This window comes from Mustelus asterias, chromosome 11 (genome assembly GCF_964213995.1).
Source record: "Mustelus asterias chromosome 11, sMusAst1.hap1.1, whole genome shotgun sequence".
Classification (NCBI taxonomy): domain Eukaryota; kingdom Metazoa; phylum Chordata; class Chondrichthyes; order Carcharhiniformes; family Triakidae; genus Mustelus; species Mustelus asterias.
Window position 1 is genome coordinate 108,258,933 of NC_135811.1, and position 22,530 is coordinate 108,281,462.

At 42.7% G+C, this 22,530-nt stretch overlaps 2 protein-coding genes across 7 annotated transcripts in view; one reads left to right on the forward strand and one right to left on the reverse strand.

Annotated features, from left to right (window-relative positions):
* Positions 1-6,856, forward strand: part of cbx1b (chromobox homolog 1b (HP1 beta homolog Drosophila)) — a 63,548-nt gene extending 56,692 nt beyond the window's left edge. For 4 of the 5 annotated variants that reach the window (XM_078224239.1, XM_078224237.1, XM_078224238.1 and 1 more), the window contains exons 3-5: positions 1,029-1,203; positions 2,412-2,506; positions 3,008-6,856. In XM_078224239.1, the coding sequence (XP_078080365.1) occupies positions 1,029-1,203; positions 2,412-2,506; positions 3,008-3,149 (412 nt within the window). In that variant the 3' untranslated portion in view covers positions 3,150-6,856. The remainder of the gene's footprint in view (positions 1-1,028; positions 1,204-2,411; positions 2,507-3,007) is intronic. The other variant, XM_078224236.1, reaches the window with a different exon arrangement.
* Positions 6,857-6,943: 87 nt separating this feature from the next.
* Positions 6,944-22,530, reverse strand: part of nfe2l1b (nfe2 like bZIP transcription factor 1b) — a 50,591-nt gene continuing 35,004 nt past the window's right edge. The window contains exons 2-5 of one of the 2 annotated variants that reach the window (XM_078224233.1): positions 20,707-20,916; positions 16,022-16,111; positions 13,913-14,089; positions 6,944-13,071 (exon numbers count right to left, since the gene is read on the reverse strand). In XM_078224233.1, coding sequence (XP_078080359.1) covers positions 11,743-13,071; positions 13,913-14,089; positions 16,022-16,111; positions 20,707-20,916 — 1,806 coding nt within the window. In that variant the 3' untranslated portion in view covers positions 6,944-11,742. The remainder of the gene's footprint in view (positions 13,072-13,912; positions 14,090-16,021; positions 16,112-20,706; positions 20,917-22,530) is intronic. The other variant, XM_078224234.1, reaches the window with a different exon arrangement.

The window sequence follows — 22,530 nt, forward strand, 5'->3', positions numbered from 1 at the left end:
CTCTGAGTAAAAAACCTACCTCGGACATCCTTCCTATATCTCCCACCATGAACCCTATAGTTATGCCCCCTAGTTACCGCTCCATTCACCCAAGGAAATAGTCTTTGAACGTTCACTCTATCTATCCCCCTTATCATCTTATAAACCTCTATCAAGTCTCCTCTCAACCTCCTCCGTTCCAAAGAGAAAAGCCCAAGTTCCCTCAACCTTTCCTCATAAGACCTACCCTCCAAACCAGGCAGCATCCTGGTAAATCTCCTTTTCCTCTTTCCAGTGTCTCCACATCCTTCTTGTAGTGAGGTGACCAGAACTGCACACAATATTCCAAATGTGGTCTCACCAAGGTCCTGTACAGTTGCAGCATAACCCCACGGCTCTTAAACTCCAACCCCCTGTTAATGAACGCCAACACGCTATAGGCCTTCTTCACGGCTCTATCCACTTGAGTGGCAACCTTCAGAGATCTATGGATATGAACCCCAAGATCTCTCTGTTCCTCCACTTTCTTCAGAACCCTACCTTTGACCCTGTAATCCACACTTAAATTTGTCCTCCGTTGTAGACCCCAGTTGTTGAAGGTTTAGGAAGGAGGGGCCATATCTCGCATGTTTAAATGTAAGTTTTAGAATTGGTGCCGCTCTCTTTCCCCCCCCTCTCTTCTCTTTCCCCCCTCCTTCTCTTTCTCTCCCTCCTTCTTACCGCTCCCTCTCTTTTTTTCTCTCCTTTTCCCCCCCCACGGGTGGGTTACATAGAAGTAGAGAGTCCTGCTACTCTGTTTCAACGGCACCACTTTTGCAATGCAGGTTGCTGCACTGTATCCTCACCAAGTATGCATTTGATTTGCAAGTCTGATGTTTTGTGCTATGCTGAGTGAAGCTAGGTGCAAAGTGTAATATAGTCCCAATATGCTCTCTCAGCATTCTATGAAATTTATCTCCTGCCATCTAACCAATGTTTGTAAATTGGGTTAATTGTGGTATTTCAAGTTGCTGCTGTCCTGCGGTCTGTAAACCTGAATTATTTTCTAGTGACGACAACACATGGGAGCCTGAGGAGAACCTTGACTGTCCTGATCTCATCGCAGAGTTCTTACAGTCCCAGAAGATAGCACACGACGGCATAGAGAAAACAGAGGGGCCCAAACGGAAAGCGGAGTCTGATACTGAAACTGAGGAGAATAAAAACAAAAAGAAGAGAGAGGAGGTTAGTAAATGTACTTGCCTTCAATATTACCTGCTTTTCCATGCCCAGTGCAAATCTGAGCCTTGAACTGAATATGCACAGAAGAGTAAAGGCCGAGAAAAATTTTCCACATAGAAACCCTACAGTACAAAAAAAGGCCATTCGGCCCATCGAGTCTGCACCGACCACAATCCCACCCAGGCCCTACCCCCATATCCCTACATATTTTACCCACTAATCCCTCTAATCTACGCATCCCAGGACACTAAGGGGCAATTTTAGCATGGCCAATCAACCTAATCCGCACATCTTTGGACTGTGGGAGGAAACCGGAGCACCCGGAGGAAACCCACGCAGACACGAGGAGAATGTGCAAACTCCACACAGACAGTGACCCAAGCCGGGAATCGAACCCAGGTCCCTGGAGCTGTGAAGCAGCAGTGCTAACCACTGTGCTACCGTGCCGCCCGACCACTGTGCTACATCTTTCATATTGCAAGAGGATAAATGACCCTTTGCCTCTGCTTTTCTACAATTTTCCTGAGTTAAGAGTTAAATCTATCTGCCCATTCCCTCTATGTGGTGGGTCAAATCATGAATCCATTCTCTCCTCCATGCATGCCCCAGGGTTCCCATCAGGGTTTGGAATCAGAGGAAAGTCTGAATTGTGTACCCAGAGAATAAAACAAACTCAGCTACTTAGACTACTGTCCCTTAGTGAGATGCTGACTCATAACTTCAAGGGAGAGGAGGAGTAACCAGGCTCTTTTTTGGTCAAGATGTTCAGTAGCAACTCTTGGCAGTGAAAGATTGAATCGTTGACCAGATCCTGGCTGTTTTGTCATATCCAGGCCACCGTTTGTTGGCCCAGTCAGCCTCTGATGTTTGATGGGACCTGGGATTCTCCAGATAACTCTGGGCTATGGTGATCCTCACCCTCTTTTATTATGATGTGGAGATGCCGGCGCGACTGGGGTGGACACAGTAAGAAGTCTCTCAACACCAGCTTAAAGTCCAACAGGTTTATTTGGTAGCACGAGTTTTCGGAGCACTACTCCTTCAACAGATGAGTGATGAAGGAGCAGTGCTCCGAAAGCTAGTGCTACCAAATAAACCTCTTATTAGGCAAACCTGGCTCTCTGGGGATTTCTTGGTTCACCACAGTAATTACACATTTCCCCACCCCTCACTCTGCCCCTTTTTTGAGGTCCAATGTGTTTCTTTTGCAGCAGGAGAAACCAAGGGGCTTTGCTAGAGGACTGGAACCAGAGCGTATTATTGGGGCGACAGACTCAAGTGGAGAGCTCATGTTCCTCATGAAGTGGTGAGTTCCAGCTTTTAACATTTATTTCTAACACTTTTTAATGTCCTGAAAAAAGTTACTGTATCAAGAGGCTCAAGTATCTGTCCCTATGGATGGGGATGGGTGTACAAAACTGCTCCTAACACTAAATTAGCAAAACAAGAACCAAAGGGTGACTATAAGAAGAGGGCAAGAGAGCTCAATCAGAATGGAATCTTGCAGCATAGGAGGCTGTTCAGCCTGTTGTGCTTGCACCGACCCTTTTAAAGAGCCATCCTATTAGTCCAACTGCTGTGCTCTTTCTCCATAGCCCCACAGTTCTTTCCCCCGGGAAACTTGACTAAAGGGAGAGCCACTCTTCATGGCTCATGACCCAGAGCACAAAGCAGTCATCAAATAAATCGACTAACTAAATGTGAATTTAACTGATCTTGTCGAGTGAGTTGTGTAACTGCTGTTACCAGACCAAGTTGAATAAAAGTTGTTTCTGACAACAAACTTTGGTTTACTTTCTCCATCTAGGAAAAATTCTGATGAAGCTGATTTGGTTCCAGCAAAAGAAGCTAATGTCAAATGTCCCCAGGTGGTTATCTCATTTTATGAGGAGCGTCTGACGTGGCATTCGTACCCATCTGAAGAGGAAGAAAAGAAGGAAGAGAAGTAACCAAGGGAGAGGAGCTCACGCACCTCCCATTTACAACTTTACAAGACGAGAAAATAATCCCAACTTTTCAGAAAGTGGTTTTCAGTTGTACAGGTGTATAGTTCTCCGGGTGTACCTTTTCTCAATCCTTTCAGACCCATATCATTGTCAGCGTTTGTGAGGGGATGGGACAGGTTGTGTTTTTAAATGCAGCATGATTTTTTTTTTCCTCCAGGTTTTGGATAACATCGGATTGTAGAAGCCAGTGAATTGTAGATTAGTTACCTTGGCTTGTAGCATAGGGTTTGAGTCTTTGAAGGGGAAAGGAGTCCGTAGGAGCTAATGTGCCATTAAATAGTAGCCTCTTTTAATATGACATATGGCAGTTTTGATTGAAATTCTTTCCCCCTCACCCCACCCTTTTCCTTCATTCCAGATCTGAAGGGCAGCTTGGGTAGAATTTATCTGACTGGTGTCTTGAGGTGTGGCAATTACTTCACAAAGCTCAAATTGATTGTCTGAGAGTTGCATTTGCACCTTGGTTGGGGGAAATTCAATGGCTCCTGCCATTAGGAGCCTCCTTTGCTGCCAGCTTCCCCCGGTCCCCACTTCAGAGAAACACCAAGACCTCTGCAGAGAAGTTGAGGAACACCAGATAGCAAGGGGGCTATGTAATACTAAACTAACTAGTGGGAGGTGTAGTCATTTTCACAGCCTCCCTCTTGGATTTTTAACTTTTTTTTAGATAGTGTTTCAGTTGTAGTAAGACTCTCCTCTTGGCCAGTGCAGGCTGTTTTACAATTAAATGATAAAACCTCATTAAGTGTGACAGGCATTCTTAAGGTCAAAAACTGTTGGACAGGCATTCTTAAAGGGTCAAGTTCTTGAGATTACTGATTGCCTTATTGCATAAGATGGAGTCTTTGCACAGAGCAGTTCACTGTTCTTAACATAGGTGGCATTAATTTTTATTGATTTTTTTTTGTATTAATACCTGCTCATTTGTGTAACTTCCACTGCCTTGTGATGGAATCTGGGGGACTGCCCAAGACCCTGAGAGATGCAGACATGTACTGCAAACAGGAGTGCAGAAGGACATGGCAGTCAATGGTTTTGGGACAGAAGAGGCAAGTTTTGTTCTTGGGGTTTTTTTGTGGTCAGGTAGAGGTTTACACCTGAAGCATTACCTCATGTGTTTCACTGTGCCTTTCAGCATTTCCTGCTTGTATCACACCCGTGGGTCACAATGGTGCAAGTTGAAATTCCAACTAAGACCCCAGAGTGCAGCAACATATTCCCCACCATCTCGGTCTCACCATCCCTGGACCAATTGCTTCTGAAGATGTGCATTTCAGTGCTCTGATAATTCCATCTTGATTTCCAGACAGTTGCACAGAACATGGCAATGTGTAGCCAGAGGTTATCAAAATCATTGGCTGGCAAGGAGCACTAGAGTACGTACTAGAAGAAGTAATGCTGACTCTGGGAATGTTGGCTAACATCCCAAGGAACACTCAGCTCATTTGATCCCAGAATACCATTTCATTATCTCATTTGCTTCCGATTGGTGAAACCTCATATCTTAGTTCAACCTGCCTGGGTAGAGGAGGAGGAGGGAATTGTGAGGTAGTTACGCGAGTGCAGCACTGGTTCACAGGTTTACATATGCTCCCTTCCCTGAGATATTGATCTTGGGGATGTTACAGTCATTGGGGGGGTGGGGGGAGATTTGGATTTACCTGCACAAGTCAGTAGCAAAGTCACAAATCAAACCAAATAACACACGGCTGCCTATTTTTAAAAATTCCCCTGTAAGATTGTGATTTTTATTGGAATACTAACCATGTTTTTGTTTAGGGTGGGGGTTGGGAAGGAGGGGAGAAAGGAGTCTCTTGTCCAATATCTATGTACTGTAGGCCTGGAACAGGGATGTAGCGGCTTTTCCCATGATGGCTCCTCCCAACTGGCTGGAACGTCAGAAATCCAATGCTGTCCTGATGCAGGAAAAGTATTGCTTCAACAAAGTGTTCTTGTATTACTGAAGTATGACTGATTATGTTCTCATTAGTAATATTTTTAAATGTGATTTGGGGTGGGGGGGGGTGATAGGGGTATGTTTGTCTGAGGTATTTGTGGAAGAAAATATATAAGCATGGAAACTAAAGTATTAGTGCCACTTTCCTAATTTTCATACATTGCAGCTTTGTCTGATTCACATTTAATCATCAAATGTCTTTTAGAGGGGGAGAACTGATTTTAGCTGGTTTTAAAGGATCTGTTTTTTGTAGAATTCCTATTAAGTATTGTGATAACTGCTCCTGCAACACCACTGTGTTGTTTAACAGGCACGCAAATATTGTGTAATAAAACAGGAAAAACACTAGCAATGTCGTCTTTTTTTTTGTAATTGGACAAGTGTTAATCTGAGAGCAAAGTACTGAACATCTGGTGTGTCAACGTATCAAGTTAGTGATTCCTTGTCTCTCACTATGGATCATGTTAAATAGGCATGACCTCCCCCTACTGGTCAGTATGCAATCATTTTTAAAGTAGGTGTGAGGACTGGACCAGTTCATGTGGAAAGATTTGACTCAAAACATGGAAGGAAATCACTCCAGTTGATGTTGTATTAAAGAGAAATACAAAAGTGATGTGAACTTCGTCCTGTTCAGACCCACTGAGCAGGATTTTGATTTTTCTGGCCATCAATCTGATTTGGAACTGTATTCTTTCTAGCATTTATCCCTTCAAATAACACCTTGTCAAGTTACTTGATTGCTGTTTGCAGAAACATAAGATGTGTTTCCTACAACAGCATTCACAGCCAATAAATACTGGTGTAAAATTTAAGGCTATAGACATGAGTCTCTTTGTATTAGGAAGTGTTCTGAGTGATCATCACTCATTTACTGTTAGCATAGCACAGGAAAGGAGGGTATTCACCCCATTGAGTCCTCCAGCTTTCTGCAGAATGTGATCTCGTCCTATTTCCCACTTCATCTTAAGTGGGTATTAGATCAGAATGCAAGATGGAGGGTGGGGGAAGCAGGAGAGAGAGGAAAGACTGTCAAGGGATATTTTCTTAACTCTGAACACCTTTATCAAGTTCACTAATGTTACTTTGAAATATCCAAGTACTCATGCTCCTGCAATCCCTCAGCTGATGAGGCTTTCTTGCCCATGTTTAGCATGATGCCATGAGATTTTATGGAGGCTAGAGTCATTGCAGGGAACTCCCTCCTAACTCTATATCATTGTGCCACCTCTGGTGGGTCTGTCCTGCTAGTGGGACAGGTGCCAGACATTGTTGGATATGATTGAAAAGTGATGTCATGCTGTTGCTTAACTGGTATCAACTCAGCATCTGTACCCCCATCCCCACAACTCTACATTCACCATGGCAAATCCTACATGTTTAGATATGGGTGAGTTAGCATAGTCAATCCACCTAACGTGCAAACCTTTGTACCATGGGAGGAAACCTACACACATGGAGAACATGCAACCTCCACAGACAGTCACCAAAGGCCAGGATCAAACCCATGTCCCTGGCACTGAGGCAATGTTAAACACTGTGCCACCTCCCTATGTCTGAATATGAGGAACTCCTCTCCCAATTTTGTAGAAGGAATAATCACTTAATTCCCAACATGCACACACTTGACCATGTCCAGATGTTTAAATTCCCACTACCCATCCAAGGTTTATATTTTTCTACCTTGTGGGAGAAGAGAAGATTAATTCTTTCCTCCCCTCCTTGCCCTGAATATAACAGCAACATCCAGTAGAATGAAATAATTAGTCTGGAAAACATATGAAAATAGAACTAATTTATTGAATTTCCCTCCCCAAACAATCCTGGTTTGCTGCAAGTTTCCACGTAAAGAAAAATATACAGATTTGAGAGCAAGATTCCCTGCCAAGCCAAGAAAAAAAAATCAAGACATTTGTTACAGGCAACATCAGATATCTGCACAAATCTGACAGGAAACAAACAATAAAATAGGAGACACTCCATCATCCATAACTCAAGTACAAAAAGACAACAGGAAAAGATTACTAGTTATTTTGCAGAGGCCGGTATAAGTGTATACATAGGTGAAGGAAACAACCTGGGAGAACAAGGCTCCCGAGTAACCTCTCTGGAGCAAATGTTAAGTGCCATTAGACCTAACCAGAAATGTAGAGTCAGCTTTAACCATGATTTCAGTTTCTAGAAACTTCCTGTCCCTCGGCAATCAACACCTGGGAACAATGGTGGACCAATGTTGTTCCTGAGCACGGAACCTTGCAATTGTATGATCAGAGAATTTCCAAATCCAACAGTCTTGCACACCTGCTAGATTAGGAGCACTCGGCACACAATTTGGTGCATTTAGAACCTTGATTATTTCATTTCTTTAAGCGAGTGGGAACATGTCTAAAGAGTTTGAAATCTGCTCTAGGTGCAGGGAAAATAAATATTTGGAAAACAGCCCTGTAGGCAGGCAGGTCAAATACAGTAACATGGTTGTCGGCTCATCTCCATCACCCCAGGTACTGGACCAGCGCACTTAGAATTTTGAGCTTCCTGCAGCCTTTTCTGTTTATAGGAATCACTGAAGATTTGCCTGCCCACCTGATCCGCTAGAAACAATCAATTCAATGCAAACTTTGATGTCCCAAAATAAACTCAGCCACCTTTGTGGAAAGCCCAATCACAAACCCAAGGAGGTCTTGCAACTCCAATCTTCATTTAAGTTTATTAAAGTTCGAGTTTTGCAACTTGTCTTACTAACAAAGGCCTTTAAGTTAGATAAACACGGAGAAAGGAATTGAAGGAGATGATGATATGGTGAGATAAAAAGGGAATCAGAGAGCATTGGTGCATAAACACTGGCATAAGCCAGTTTCAATGCTGCACGTTTTATGTAATTCCATAAACTGCAGCAAGGATTTTAACCTGTGCTCCACACTCATGTTTTGCACCAGCCTGATAGCAGTGAAGGTTGTGCAAAGCACAGGAAGGAGAAGGATGCGGGGGAAACAGAACTCCGGTCTGGGATTGCACTGCCGATTACGGCTTGACATGGTCCAGACAGTTGGACAATTCCCCCTATCTGAACCGATCTAAAGAGTCACCAAATTAATTCAGGGCTCCTCCGATTCATAAAATTGCCTTCTGGCGAGGGGAAAAAAATGCAGTTGTGTAAAATTTGAAATAGCAGCAGCAGAGGGGGCTGATTAAAAAGGTCCCTGCAATGAACTGTTCAGCTGCTTTCTTTAAACTGCAACACAGTATTTACATTGTAAAACACCCACTGCTGCACTAGAAACAGCTCAGGATCAGGCACCATTCCAGTCCTGGCTTTAATCATTCTGACCACCAGAATCCAATGCGGGGGCTGAACTGAGCACTTGGTGCAATGCATCTTAGTCAACAATGCAAGAGATCACTTGAAATTAGCTGTACAATTAAAGGTGTAAATTTGCACTCAAAGATGTTTCTTTGTGGATAAATTGATAATGTTGGTTATGACTTGAACTCTATTCACTTGTCTTTATACACAGACACTAATGAAGGGAAGGTTATGCATCTTGGAAATGCTACACACTTAACATGGAGTAACTAACACAAGACAATGGAAAACTGCAGCGACACCTGACCCAAGACTAGCCGTCAATTCTGGACATCCACTGGAAACTGATAAGTGGAGAGTCAGCTGAAGGATGATGATATTTCTGTTAACTTCTGTTACATGTCTCTTTTCTTGCTAGTTACCTGTTAGTCTTGGCAAAGTGGGAGGAGGAGCTGAATCTTGACATCCAGAACCTCAGATACCTGAAAATGGCAGAGTGCCTCGGATGATTAATGCATCACAACTGATTATGCCATGCAGGAGTGGCAAGGCCAGTGAGACTATATGTTTCGTAGTCAACACGAGCGTGGGTGCATCAACAGCCAGTGTACATGGGAGTTGTAGCCTCTTATGTGGCGTATGAATAACATGAGCTGCAGCCAAAAGCCAGTTCTTAAAAATCTCCATACTATCCACTGATCAGAATGCCGGGTTCATTCAATATCAACACCAGTCATCTTCAGAGGTGTGAGGTGGGAGGATTCAGGTCAGCCATGCAACTAGAGCCAGAGAACATCCCACCAAACCCTTGCACAAGCGCTCACATCTTGCCAGACGCATTATCCTTTCGTTATAAACGAGCCTTTCCTTTATATTACCTCATTTCCATTCCCAATCAAGAAACTGGAGGTTACCAACAGGAAACTCTAATTTGGAAACCAAGCTTTTGTTTTCTGCGTTCTCTGGATCACCATCCTGTTACAGCCCTGAGCTAGTTAGTTTATGATCAAAAGTATAAAAAGGTTTTCACTCTGCAAAGCAATAATTCCTCCCTGCATTATTTAAGTAATAACTGCGGATTGAACTGCATTCCGATTGCCTGGTTCTGTAATGAGTCTGGAAGCTGTCTGCACACCTACCTCCATTTGTATAGAGTGCCTCTTCCATTAGAAATATTAATCCATTTATTTTGCCCTCCATTTAAACAGCAGAGATTTCCAACCGGAATGGGCCAGTATTCAGACAAATCAGGCTCCAATTGCCAGGATATAAAATCAGGAGGGAAAAATAAAACTGAAAGCATTCATTGCTATCGATTTTCCTTTGCAAGTGTGTAAAATCTGCATTAACCATGTGAAGAAACTAATTGCTGCATTATAACTAATCTAGTCTAGAAATCCCACTCCCCACTCTAAACCCAATATAGCACATTTCAAAGACACGCCCTGACACAAATCCTCATCTTAAATAATGAATAGAGCAGGGAATCAGAGGGGTGCTTCACATTTATAGATCCCCATGTGATGATGACCTGGCCACAGCAGTGGCAAGGGATCACACCAAGGCTGCAGAACATACACAAAAATAAAGGAAAGCTGGCAAAAGCCAGGATTTATAGGCACACACCAAACACTGGCCTGCTGCACCTAGAATCCATAAGAAGAGCTGCACTAAAGGTTAATAACGTCAACACATTTGGTACACAAAACTGGGGATCTTGAGACAGCCACTACCTCCCCACTAACTCTCAGCACACTGAGTTAAAGGAGCAAGGGAACAGTACAGGCACCCTCAACACAAAGATCTCAGCTGTGTCTATCTGGGGAAGGACAGCCCTTAATGCTCCTTGGCATCACCTCTTTATAGCATCATTGATAAAAGCCGAGGAACAGGCTCTCTTCCCCGCCCACCCCCAGCTAATACTCTTCCTCCCCCCTTTCCAAACAACCCCCACACCACCAGAAAATACCTGGTGTTGGGAAGAATACAACAAATTAATCCATCTTTCTTAGTACATCACACATTGTAATTCCAGTGGCCACATAGTCTTCTGTTCACAGTATTCCTGTCTTGCTCTTTGATAAGTTAAAAAACCTGTACCGTAGCAGCACCATGCATTAGCAAGCATCCAGCAGCTTTAGGTCTCGAGTCTGAATGGTCAGTTACCCTGTCTCAGACAGGGTAAACTGAGGGGTCATGGAAGTGGGGGGGGGGGGGGGGGGGGGTCCTGGCTGATGGGGCAAGTGTGGCAACAATCACCTGGGCCTCCTTCTTAATTAGAGTTCTGAAACGGACTCCTGACTAAGCGAGAGGTGTTACACAGGCATTTCTGCTCAGCTGCCCCAAGTGTGAGAGGAGTGCAATGAAATGATTGAAAATTAAAGCACTCCTAAGTCCCCAAATGAACACACTGTATAACAGAAATAAAATTAAACGTGCACGGCTTGACTTCTGCACTTAATAAATAGTGCCATTGCAACAAGGACTCAAAGTAGATCACCTCTTCAAACCATGCTAGAGATACAGCACTTGGCAAAAATGAATCCCTGCAGAGCAAGGTCATATGCAGAAGGTCCGAGACTCTCATAGCAGCACAGTGCCTCCAAAATACAACTGTATTTTATCCAAACCACCTCTATCATAACTTTTGATTTCAAAACATATGCAGCCACTATTTAGAAGTTAAAACTTTTAAATAAAAAATTGCCTGTGAACAAATGCTCTTAGTTCACACATCAAGTCCTTAGATTAAAAAAAGGGAAATATTCAAGTAACAACTGAACGCATAGCGTCAGGGTTGTGTCTGTAAACTGTGGAGCAGTGGGAATTATTTTTAATCCTCATTTGTTTTGCTGAGTAGTTTGTTACCCACAGCCGAGGTGTCTCACTCAGAGAGAGAACAAACTTCTTTTCAGCTGCTAAATCCCAAGCTCTTCAACCCCTCCCTCCAAGCAGACACACACAAGCGTGCACACAACTATTCTTCCCAAGGGACACAACAGGAGTGCAAAGACACTTGTTGATTCTCAAGCTGTGGTCAAAAGCAAACTACCAACTCAATACATAAAGCTCTGTCACCGAGCCTCCTGGGATACTGTTCCATCCTAACTGACCTGCAGCTGTCAGATTTGCGAGATATTTTCAAATACGAGAAGGTGCGAATTGTCAGTTGTCTATTTGTAAAAGTCAGTGGCAGCTTTCAGGAGGCGCTGCCTCTCGCTGAGTTCCTTTCTCTAGTTCACTTCAAAGCCATATACTAGGGCTGACCGTGGATTTCACTTCTTCTTATTGTTCTTCTTCTTATCTGATTTTCCTTGCTGAGAGATTAGAGCCCGAGGCATGACCAGTACACTGCCATCATTTGTGTACTGGAGAGAGTATTGGCTCGGGCAGTAAGGCCTTCCCTCCTCGTCCCTCAGACGGTCAAAGACCTGCTGGTAAAGCTCCTGCAGTTTCTGCTTCATCTGCCGCAAGGACTTGACAAACTCCACTTTCTCCTTCAGCAGCCTGGCCTTCTGCTTCTTCAGATGATCCACATCATGGTCCAGATTCAAAATGGTGTCCAGCTTCCTCTTGCGGCAGTTCTGGGCCGCCAGTTTGTTCTTCCCACGACGCCGGATATCACGGATGAGGGTCAGCTGGGCATCAGTGAGCTGATACTTGGACAGGAGCTCGTTAAATTCGTCAACGGGCGAGTTGATGATCTTGTCATTGGAGAATGGGATCTTCAGTGTCCTGGCCCTACGCTCATCACGGCCCAGATGTATATCCATGCGACTGGAATGGGTTTCCTTTATTACTGCTTTCTTGCCAGAGCCGGTGTGGTACTGTTGACTGGAGACAGAAGCCCCAGGGGGCAGGTTGTAAGTGTGGTTGTGGTTGACTTGATCCAAGTAAGGCAGCGAGTGGAAATAACTGGGATTTTGGTAACTCATTCGGCAGAACTTGCTGTACTCTGGCTGATAGCCTCCCACTGCACCCTCTCTCTCAGGCTCTTCAGAGTCCGCAGTTTCTGAATCGGTGCTATAGCCGACTGCCCCTTCCTGGTAGAATAAGGAGGAAGAGGAGGAGGAGGAAGAGGATGAGGATTCAGAGCTGCTCGGAGAAACGGGACTGTGGCTTGAATCAAGAGAGAGGCCAGAATCAGAGTCCAGCTCTTCCTCAATCTGAGAGGCCACCATCGGACCAAAACCTTCTTCCATGGCCAGGTCCATCAAGCTGATCTCGTCAAACATCGCCTCATCCAGCAGGCTAGACAGAGGGTCAGGCAAGCTGGAGCCAGAAGTCTCATTGCTGGTTCCATTAATCTGAGGGGGGAAAAAAATCCCAGTAAAGTTGGTGGATCCAAAGGTGGCATCAAAGTTGGTGGAATTGGTGGATGCCAGTCGCTGAAGCCTGGGACTGCTCTCCACAGAAGGGTTCTCCAAGTTTGGATTAAAGAAGGATGGGAAGTCCTGGCCACATAGAGGTAAGGTGGCATCATGGAGACTTACATCTTGATTGATGGCTGTGGTTGGAGTTTGGTTGTAATTTGTGGGCACATCAGTGCTGCCATTCCCAGAGTCATTATATGATGACGTTACACTGTTGGTCACTTCCATATCCTGCAAATGAGGATCAAAACACGATTTAAAAAGTTGACTATACATATTACACAACCATTGCAACCTGTTATCATGCCCCTCTCATCAATGCTCAATAGCTGGTGGGCCATTGCTAAACAGTTGATACAAGCTAGAGAACAGGAGAAGGACAAACCTGGATACTTGTTCTTTCCATTTCCTTCCCTCAAATCCCTGCGGAAGAAGCATTCCATGTGAGACCAACAGCTCCCCCTGATGAACAGGTCCTATCAAACTATACTGCATTGGCTCCAACGGAACAACCCAATGCAAGTGTAACTAGCCTCTCCATGTCTGGCAGTGGTGACACACACACACACCACACACACCCCACAAACAAAACCATGGACAGTTCATTGCATACACTGCTATAGATAAACAGGCAGGATCTGGTGGGGATTGAATTGTACCTCCAGAATTTTGCACCAGATGGGAATGTTAACTAAGAAAACCCTGGCATTGTCACTGGACTAATAATCCACAGACCCAGAGCAAGATCTGGGAACCCGGGTTCAAATCCTGCCATAGCAGATGGTGAAATCTGGATTCAATAAAAATCTGGAATTAAAAGTCTACCGATGACCATGAAACCATTGTCGAAAACCCCCCTTTGGTTCACTAATATGCTTTAGGGAAGGAAATCTGCCATCCTTACCCAGTCTGGCCTAGATGTGACTAGATCCACAGGGACAGGCAATAAATGCTGGCCCAGCCAGTAATGCTCACGTCCCATTAAAAATGAAATTTAAAAAACTAAAGCACCTGTACCTGCACACATCAACAGAGCAAAACAAACCATGCGCACAGTTCAGAACATGCTCACCTGTAGCTCCATGAGGGACAGGAGGTCCTGCCACTGTTGTTCTAAGTCTAAAGAAGTCTCTGGCCTCAAGAGAGGTGGAAGAAGGGTCATCTGTGAGCCTGCAGTCAGGCTGTCGCTGGTGCTGGGCAGAGCATTGTCTGTAGCCTCATTCAGCACTGAGGATATTGCTGTTGGAAACTGATAACAGAAGACATGAAATTCAGTCTTTTGCCGTGCTCCATCAACATATCTCAGGTTGTTCCTATACAATAAGTGTGCACAGAGTGTGACGCTTGCCTCAGTGGGGGTGCTGGTCGGGAGACAATCACATTGCTAAATGATTTGCTACATTCACCACAGCAGCGAGTGTTTGCACCTTACAAACTGACATTTGCAGTCAGCTTAGCAACATGTTTCATCGCACAGAAGCCCGTCTTTAACCGGGTGACCACAGAGTATAATATAAGGCTTAAAGCTATGCCTTGCTTGATATAATTTACAATGATTGTACAATGATTATTCCCTCATGAGAACTCGGTTGAGGGATGCAGTGTCACAGCGCCCAGTTAGATGAAGCATGTCAATGGATCCAACTAAAATTTGGGAACACACTAGTGTTATATACATCACAATAGGGCTACACTGCTAATCTTCAAAACCCAATCAAATAGATGGAAGCCACTTGCTAGCACCGAACATGGATGACCCCATCTGAAGAAGGGTAAATTGAAATCAGATTATAGAAGCCCTTCATTTTAGATTGACTATAAGTAGACAGGTTAAGGTAATTATAAATTGCCTTATATATAGTGAGAATTCACAATGTGCCTGGAACAATACATGCAAAGGTATTATAAACTGTTATAACCACAATTTAACCAAATATCATGAAATTAAACTGTATTCTTAATGTGTTTTGTAAACCTTGGCCAATGGGCAATCTAACTGCTCAGCACAATGGGAAACAGTGGTAGACAGACCAAATTATTTTAATACAATGGAGTACAGAAAGGCAGTTTCTCTTGTCATCTTGGAATATGCAGGAGCAAGTTTAATCAGAGGTCTGGAATGTATGGGATTATATTCATTCCTGGGTAGCGGGGCTGGTGCAGTCTCTCAAGCTGATGAGGCGCCAGATTCTGGCAAAAGAATGTCTCCTTTTCCCAATTAAAATTCACAGATGTTAGCTGTGGCCTTGGATATAGTGGATGTTCGTGGGTTAGGTTTCCTAGTAACGAGGGAAGGGCCTTTAGGTTGCATATACAAATGAGCTCCTACTCCTGTTGACAGGTGGAACGTTATTGGCTAAGGTGATACTTTGTAATTGGACCCTCCAGTTTGGGTGACAGGCAGGGGGGACATTGAAGTGTCCAGAACAGTATATCAATTCTACTTTTGTAATGTTAAGGCAGAGGTGATAGACGATGGTCATCGGCTATTCTCTCTCCTGATGCATGCGTAGTAAATAAAATTCCTTTTCATTCTTCAACTACATGCTGACTTTTGTAGTCTATTGGTTGAGTGAGATCGAGTACAAGACAAGGTGAACATCTCAGAAAATTCCTCTTACACCATTTTTGGTCATTTAAAGATTCCAAGGGCTTTTGCTCAATTATCTTAACTGGAGATTGGTTTTGCGTGTTCAGCAAACTGGCAAACGTCCCGATGCCAATCCTTATACATCCTTCCTCATCCCTTCCATGCTGACTCACCCATCGCTCCCAACCCCAGAATTCACCCTCAATGACTACCATAGTTTAGCTCAAAGCTGTGTTCTAGATTTACCTTTATCATACTGTTTAGAGGTACCTGAGAACTCACCCACAACCTAATGCTAATGAACGGTCCCAAGTTTTCTTCAAATTGTCCACAATCAACCCTTTCATGCCTAGCCCCAGTTTCTAACTCTTGCCTCCAAGTTCTAATCCCTAGTCTCCATCACAGACTGCTTCTTCCAAGAAACCATATATAATCCACATGAGGCGATCTAAACCCAGAGATGGTAGCTTTATAGTTACTACCAGGAATCTACTATAAAAAAATCACATCTAACCTGGGTGGAATGTTTGTGGCATAGTGGCCTATGGTTCTAGGTTAAAATCCAACATAGCATTGTCACTATTCACTGACCTCAGAGTCCTCCCCAAAACAAAATGTTTCATCCAGAAGCCTCAAGCACTCCTCGAAGGAAGGTGCAGTCTGCTCCACTAACTCCGGCACCTGGCAAAACAACATCAGATCTGATTAACATCAGTAAACAGAGGGGTCAAAACTGTACACACAAACCACAAGTAAAAAGGGTCTGGGAAACGATGATAAAACCATACAGCGGTCAAACTATCAGCTGCAAGGCTAAACTTAAAGATCTAATTTTAAGACAAAAACCTATATAAACAAGGGAATATTTACGTCAGTATGGACTGTCAGAAAACTTTAAAGATCTACATAATTATTGGCAGAAATGAGACACGTATAACCAGGTTTCTAATGACACCAACATAGTGTGCAGTATAGATAGGAACAGGAAGTTGCAAGGCACACTGAGAAATGAACCAAGTAGGCAAAACTATGGCAGGTGAAAAACTTGAGGCAATCAAGTGTGAATATGGAGCTTAAATATCAACATGTACTGAGGGGGTCAAATGGATCATTTTTGTGCTATAAAGGTTATGGAAGTACGAGATCTTCCACAAAGGACTTATGAAAAATAAATTGGAGAATTTTATAAATGGTGAGAAACTAAAAACTGTAGAGGAAGCTGCTTTTTAAAAACCATGTGTCCATCCCTTTACAATGTGTTTTGCTAAATGCTGGATCTAACATTTGGGACAAACTCAAAGTCTCTATTAAACAAATCAAGTTTTAATCAATCTAATTTTTCTTGAGCAGATGAATGGCCTTTTTTCTGCTGCTCCTTGCTGCCACATTTGCATTTCAATGTAAATCACCACAAGTTTGCCAGAGGCAAGAAGAAATTATATAGATGCTACAGCTTTGTATGTTAAGAAAATGATCAACACGAATGTGGAGCAGCCAATGATAAAGGCTAGAATATAGACAGAACGGGTCTTGTGCATTTATACAACTTTTGAAGAGCACAGATGCTAATTATTTTGCAACCTGTATTAATTAAACATAAAAACATGTTACCATTAAAATGTGCCTACAGCCCATTAAATGGCGAATATAGCAGCGTGGTGGTAATGTCACTAGATTAGTAATATAGAGACTTAGACTAATGCTCTGAGGACATGGGTTCAAATCTCACCATGGCAGCTGGTAGAATTTAAATTCAGTTGAAAAGAAAATCTAGAATTAAAAGCTAGTCTTAGTTTCATGGTCACCATATTCACCATCAATGTTGCAAAAATACCATTTGGTTCACTAACGTCCTTTAAGGAAGGAAATCTGCCACCCTGACCAGCCCATACCAGTGACACCCGCATTCCAAAGATTAAAACAAAAGCTACATTCCCATTATATCAGAGTCCAGCTCATTCAAAATGGCATCTTTATGTAACAAATACTTAAGGAAGGTATTGCATACCTTTGGTTAACAAAAAACTATCACTCTCAGATTAAAGTTAATCTATCCAGCATCAACTATCATTTGCCGAAGAGAATCCAAGCTTCTACCATTCTTGAATGTCAAAACATTTCCTAATTTCACTTCTGAAAGGTCTAGATTTAACATTTAGGCTATATTCCCTCGCCCTAAACTCACCAAACATCTCCATCTGCCCTATCTGATCCCACTAATATTTTGAAAACTATATCAAATCACCCTTAATTTTCTAAAATGGAGGGAATACAGCCCAGTTTGTGCAATCTCTCATGATTAAATCTTTCAGCTGTGAAAAATACCCAGGAAACTTCACTTTTCAGCAGCTTGTCTATCAACAATTTTTTTTTGTTTAGAGCAAGTTATAATTTAGGGTTTCTTTTTAAATTAAGGTGAATAACAGGTGGTCTACTTGGTTAACAAAGGAATATTTGCAGCGGAAAAAATAGTATTTCTTTCTATTTCTTCACAGTTTTCACCAATTTAATCTTTGGAACTTGGGTATCATTCTGGCAAATCTGAACTGCACTCCTTCCAAGGCCAATATATCTTTCTCTTCCCTGCCCAGATTAGCTCACCATACATGAATCAAAACATTAACGCACTTCTGGTCTATGTTATTCAGTGCTACACTGGGTGGTACCTTATATTATACGGGCAGGCAAATAGCAATGCAATTATATAAAGTTATAAAATGAATGATTAAATATGTCTTCATTGTAGATATTGAGGCAGCATATTCAATTTCCATAGCAGTCAAAGACTCTCCCAAACCCTTCGCCAGAGAGATTACAAATTATTAAATTCAACTGAAAATTCTGTTTAGAATTTTCCTTATACTCAATATTTGAATGTTGGATTTATAAAACCACTTAAGAGGTACACCTTGCCAACTGACAGCTCTTTCCATTTTCTCCCTCCCACATAAAGTCCTCAGTCAAACTTAAAATTCAGGAGGGAATCTTGAGAGGACATGTCCAACACTGTAGCAAATACAATATATGCCATTTAAAGTCATGAAATTAGAAATGTTGGAATAAGCATCTTGTATAGACGGAGGAACTGGTTTAGGGAAAAAAACAATTTTCTTAAAACCAGAGTTATAATTCGCATCTACAATCAGGTTTTTTAGACTGAAACAGTAAAACAACTGCATAACCAGATTGCTTGGCTTAGTGACTGCAGGTAATTCAACATACCATTATCCAAATCAAGATCCTTCCTTTTCTTAAGTGTGTGAAAGACAAACATGGATGGAATTTCAGTTGTAGCTTGTTCCTTGCCACAGGGCCTCTTTGAAGCTCCTTTTTTATTTAGCTTGATGGAGAAAAGCCAAGTGCAATGAAACTCCAGTGCAAACAGTCCTAGGCATGTTCCGATCATTCCATTTTAATGCATCCCAGTGATCCAGCCATTGGGAATGTTAGCATGCAGATTAAAAGGAAGCACTCAATATAAAAGCTTTACTTAGTTAAGCAAAAATATTGAGATTGGGTAATGGTGAAAAACACCCAGATCACAGAAAAGGCTAAATTTTGGCAGTGGATGTAGGACATGAGTTATATGCAAAGACTGGAGAAGCTGGGATCATTCTCCTAAAGGGGACATATGATAGATGTTTAAAATGATGTGGTTTGATACAGTAGAGAGTTTCCACTGGCAGGAGAGTTAGGAAGCATGTTGCCAATTTAAGTTAATTGATATGGGAACCTCAAGGGAAACAAAGACCATTTAAAAAAATCTCAGCAAGTACTGATGATTTAACTAATGTTTAACTAATTTGGAGGAATTCTTTGAGAACATTACACGTGCAGTGGACAATGGGGAACCTGTGGATGTGGTGTATCTAGATTTCCAGAAGGCATTTGACAAGGTGCCGCACCAAAGACTGCTACAAAAGATAAAGGTGCACAGTGTTACGGGTAATGTATTAGCATGGATAGAGGATTGGTTAACTAACAGAAAGCAAAGAGTGGGGGTAAATGGGTGTTTTTCTGGTTGGCAATCAGTGACTAGTGATGTGCCTCAGGGATCAGTGTTGGGCCTGCAATTGTTTACGATTTACATAGATGATTTGGAGTTGGGGATGAAGTGTAGTGTGTCAAAACTCACAGATGACACCAAGATGAGTGGCAGAGCAAAGTGTGCAGAGGACGCTGAAAGTCTGCAAAGGGATATAGATAATCTAAGTGAGTGGGCGAGGGTCTGGCAGATGGAGTACAATGTTGATAAATGTGAGGTCATCCATTTTGATAGGAATAACAGCAAAATGGACTATTATTTAAATGGTAAAAAATTGCAGCATGCTGCTGTGCAGAGGGACCTAGGTGTCCTTGTGCAGGAATCTCAAGGAGTTGGTTTGCAGGTGCAGCAGGTAATTAAGAAATTGAATTTTGTCCCTTTATTGCTAGAGGGATGGAGTTTAAAAACAGCAAGGTTATGTTGCAGCTGTATAAGGTGCTGGTGAGGCCACACCTGGAGTACTGTGTACAGTTTTGGCCTCCTTACTTGAGAAAGGATATACTGGCACTGGAGGGGGTGCAGAGGAGATTCACTAGGTTGATTCCGGAGTTGAGGGGGTTGGCTTATGAGTAGAGACCGAGTAGACTGGGACTATACTCATTGGAATTCAGAAGAATGAGGGGAGATCTTATAGAAACATATAAGATTATGAAGGGAATAGATAAGATAGAAGCAGGGAAGTTGTTTCCACTGAAACTAGAACTAGGAGGCATAGCCTCAAAATAAGGGGAAGCAGATTTAGGACCGAGTTGAGGAGGAACTTCTTCACACAAAGGGGTGTGAATCTGTGGAATTCCCTGCCCAGTGAAGCAGTTGAGGCTACCTCATTGAACGTTTTTAAGGCAAGGATAGGTAAATTTTTGAACAGTAAAGGAATTAAGGGTTATGGTGAGCGGGCGGGTAAGTGGAGCTGAGTCCACAAAAAGATCAGCCATGATCTTATTGAATGGCAGAGCAGGCTCGAGGGGCCGGATGGCCTACTCCTAGTTTTTATGTTATGTTTTATTATTTAGAATGTGCTGTCTGAAAAGGCAGTGAAAGCAGAATCAATAGCAAGTTTCAAAAAGGAATTCCATGGCCAAGGGGAAGGTGCAGGAGAGTGAAACTAATTGAATAACTCTTTCAAAGAGCTGGCAAAGGCAATGGGCTGAATACCCACACTCTGTGCTGAGATATTCTGTGATCAACCAGAATTAGATAGCAGGTTAAACTAACTGTCCTGAGCCAGTACCTGATCAGGAACGCTTTCTCCCGTCTCCCCGTCCACCTGAATAGGCCCCTGCAGCGATCCACTTCTCCCATTTCCATCTTTCTCTTCATTCTTCTCGCTCTGCTCCTCCTCTTGTTCGTTCTCCTTCTGTCTATAATTGTAGTCGAAAACTTCTCTCCCAGCGCCCAGATCTATGTCTTGCCTCCACAGGATATCAATTAGATCAATGTCCTGGAACCAAAGAATTCAAAAAAATTCCATCTATATCCAATACTTATTTCCGCAACAAAGCACGACACTTTCATTCAGCTGTTGACAAAGTGAAAGAGGAACACTTTTAATCCTCCCCCCTCCAGTTTTGGAATTTTCTATTCAAACCAAAACACATTCAGCGCACTGCCACTGAGGAATGGCACGAAGTGGAGGACAAAGTTTTCCACAGGAAGAGAGCAAGCAAAAGAGGCAGTGAGACTGCCACCCTGAGGACACTTTTCCACAATAATATAAAGCAAAAATACTGCAGATGCTGGAAATCTTAAGTAACTTCAGTACAGTAACTTCACTGCAATGTTAATGTAAGACTACTTGTGACTCATGGTAGCCCAGAAGGTTTGTTATTGAATTAGCAATCTGGCATATTGAAAAATGGGGTTCAATAAATTTGAGAATTTGATCATGAAAGCCACCATTATTTGAATTAAAGAAGAAACTAGTCGACAAACGTCTCCCATGGTGTGAAACCACTGTCCCTATCCAGTCTGATTCCAGTCACACTACTTGCTTGATTATTAAAGAACTTCGGTCACCAGGGATGGACAATAAATATGGTATGGCCATAACTAAAGCAAAACACTGAGGATGCTGGAAATCAAATAAAAACAGAACATGCTAGAAATACTCAGCAGGTCCAGCAGTATCTGTGGAGAGAAAATGAATTAACATTTCAGGTCAATGGTCCTCTAACAAAGAATAAGATAAGACGGTGGCACAGTGGTTAGCACTGCTGTCTCACAGCGCCAGGGACCCGGGTTCGATTCCCAGCTTGGGTCACTGTCTGTGTGGAGTCTGCACATTCTTCCCATGTCTCTGTGGGTTTCCCCGGGTGCTCCGGTTTCCTCCCACAGTTCAAAAGACGTGCTGGTTAGATGATAAATTCTCCCTGAGTGTACCGGACCGACGCCGGAATGTGGCGACTAGGGGATTTTCACAGTAACTTCCTTGCAGTTAAGCCTACTTGTGACACTAATAAATAAACTTTAACTCTTGTTTATTTCTCTGTAGATGCTGCCTTACCCAAATGTTTTGTTTTTACTGCCTTGTCAATGGCTGCTAACAGCTCAGGAACAAATTAAAAATTAGAGAGAAATGCAAAGTGTTCAACTATCAGTGGAAAGGATCTGAAGTTTACAAAACTACATTGAAAGAGTGTAGCAGAGAAAGAGTGAGGGGCACGGAAAGAAGGAGCCCTGCTTTTTATTCAGAATATTCTCCCACTGCCTTGAAGGGGGGAAAAAAAATTTGATATTTTACTAGCCACTTATGCTTCTGATATTGAATATGTCTGGATTGGTCACAAACCCACTGACCCCAAATAAGATTAACAGGGTAGGGGAAAGGGAAAAAGGCAGATCTAAAATGACAGCTCTCCAAAGAAATCCATTTTGCCCCCATTCTCACATGTTGGGGTGGCCAAAACCATTTCTATTGATCTACCTCCCCTTTTAACAGTACCATATTTGGCTGTGTTTAAAACCAGTTAGTCTGCTTTCGTATTTCAAATTCCAGACAGCAGCTTAGAGGGCACAAATTTGAGATTAGTTACAGGCTTCAGTCAGACACTACCTG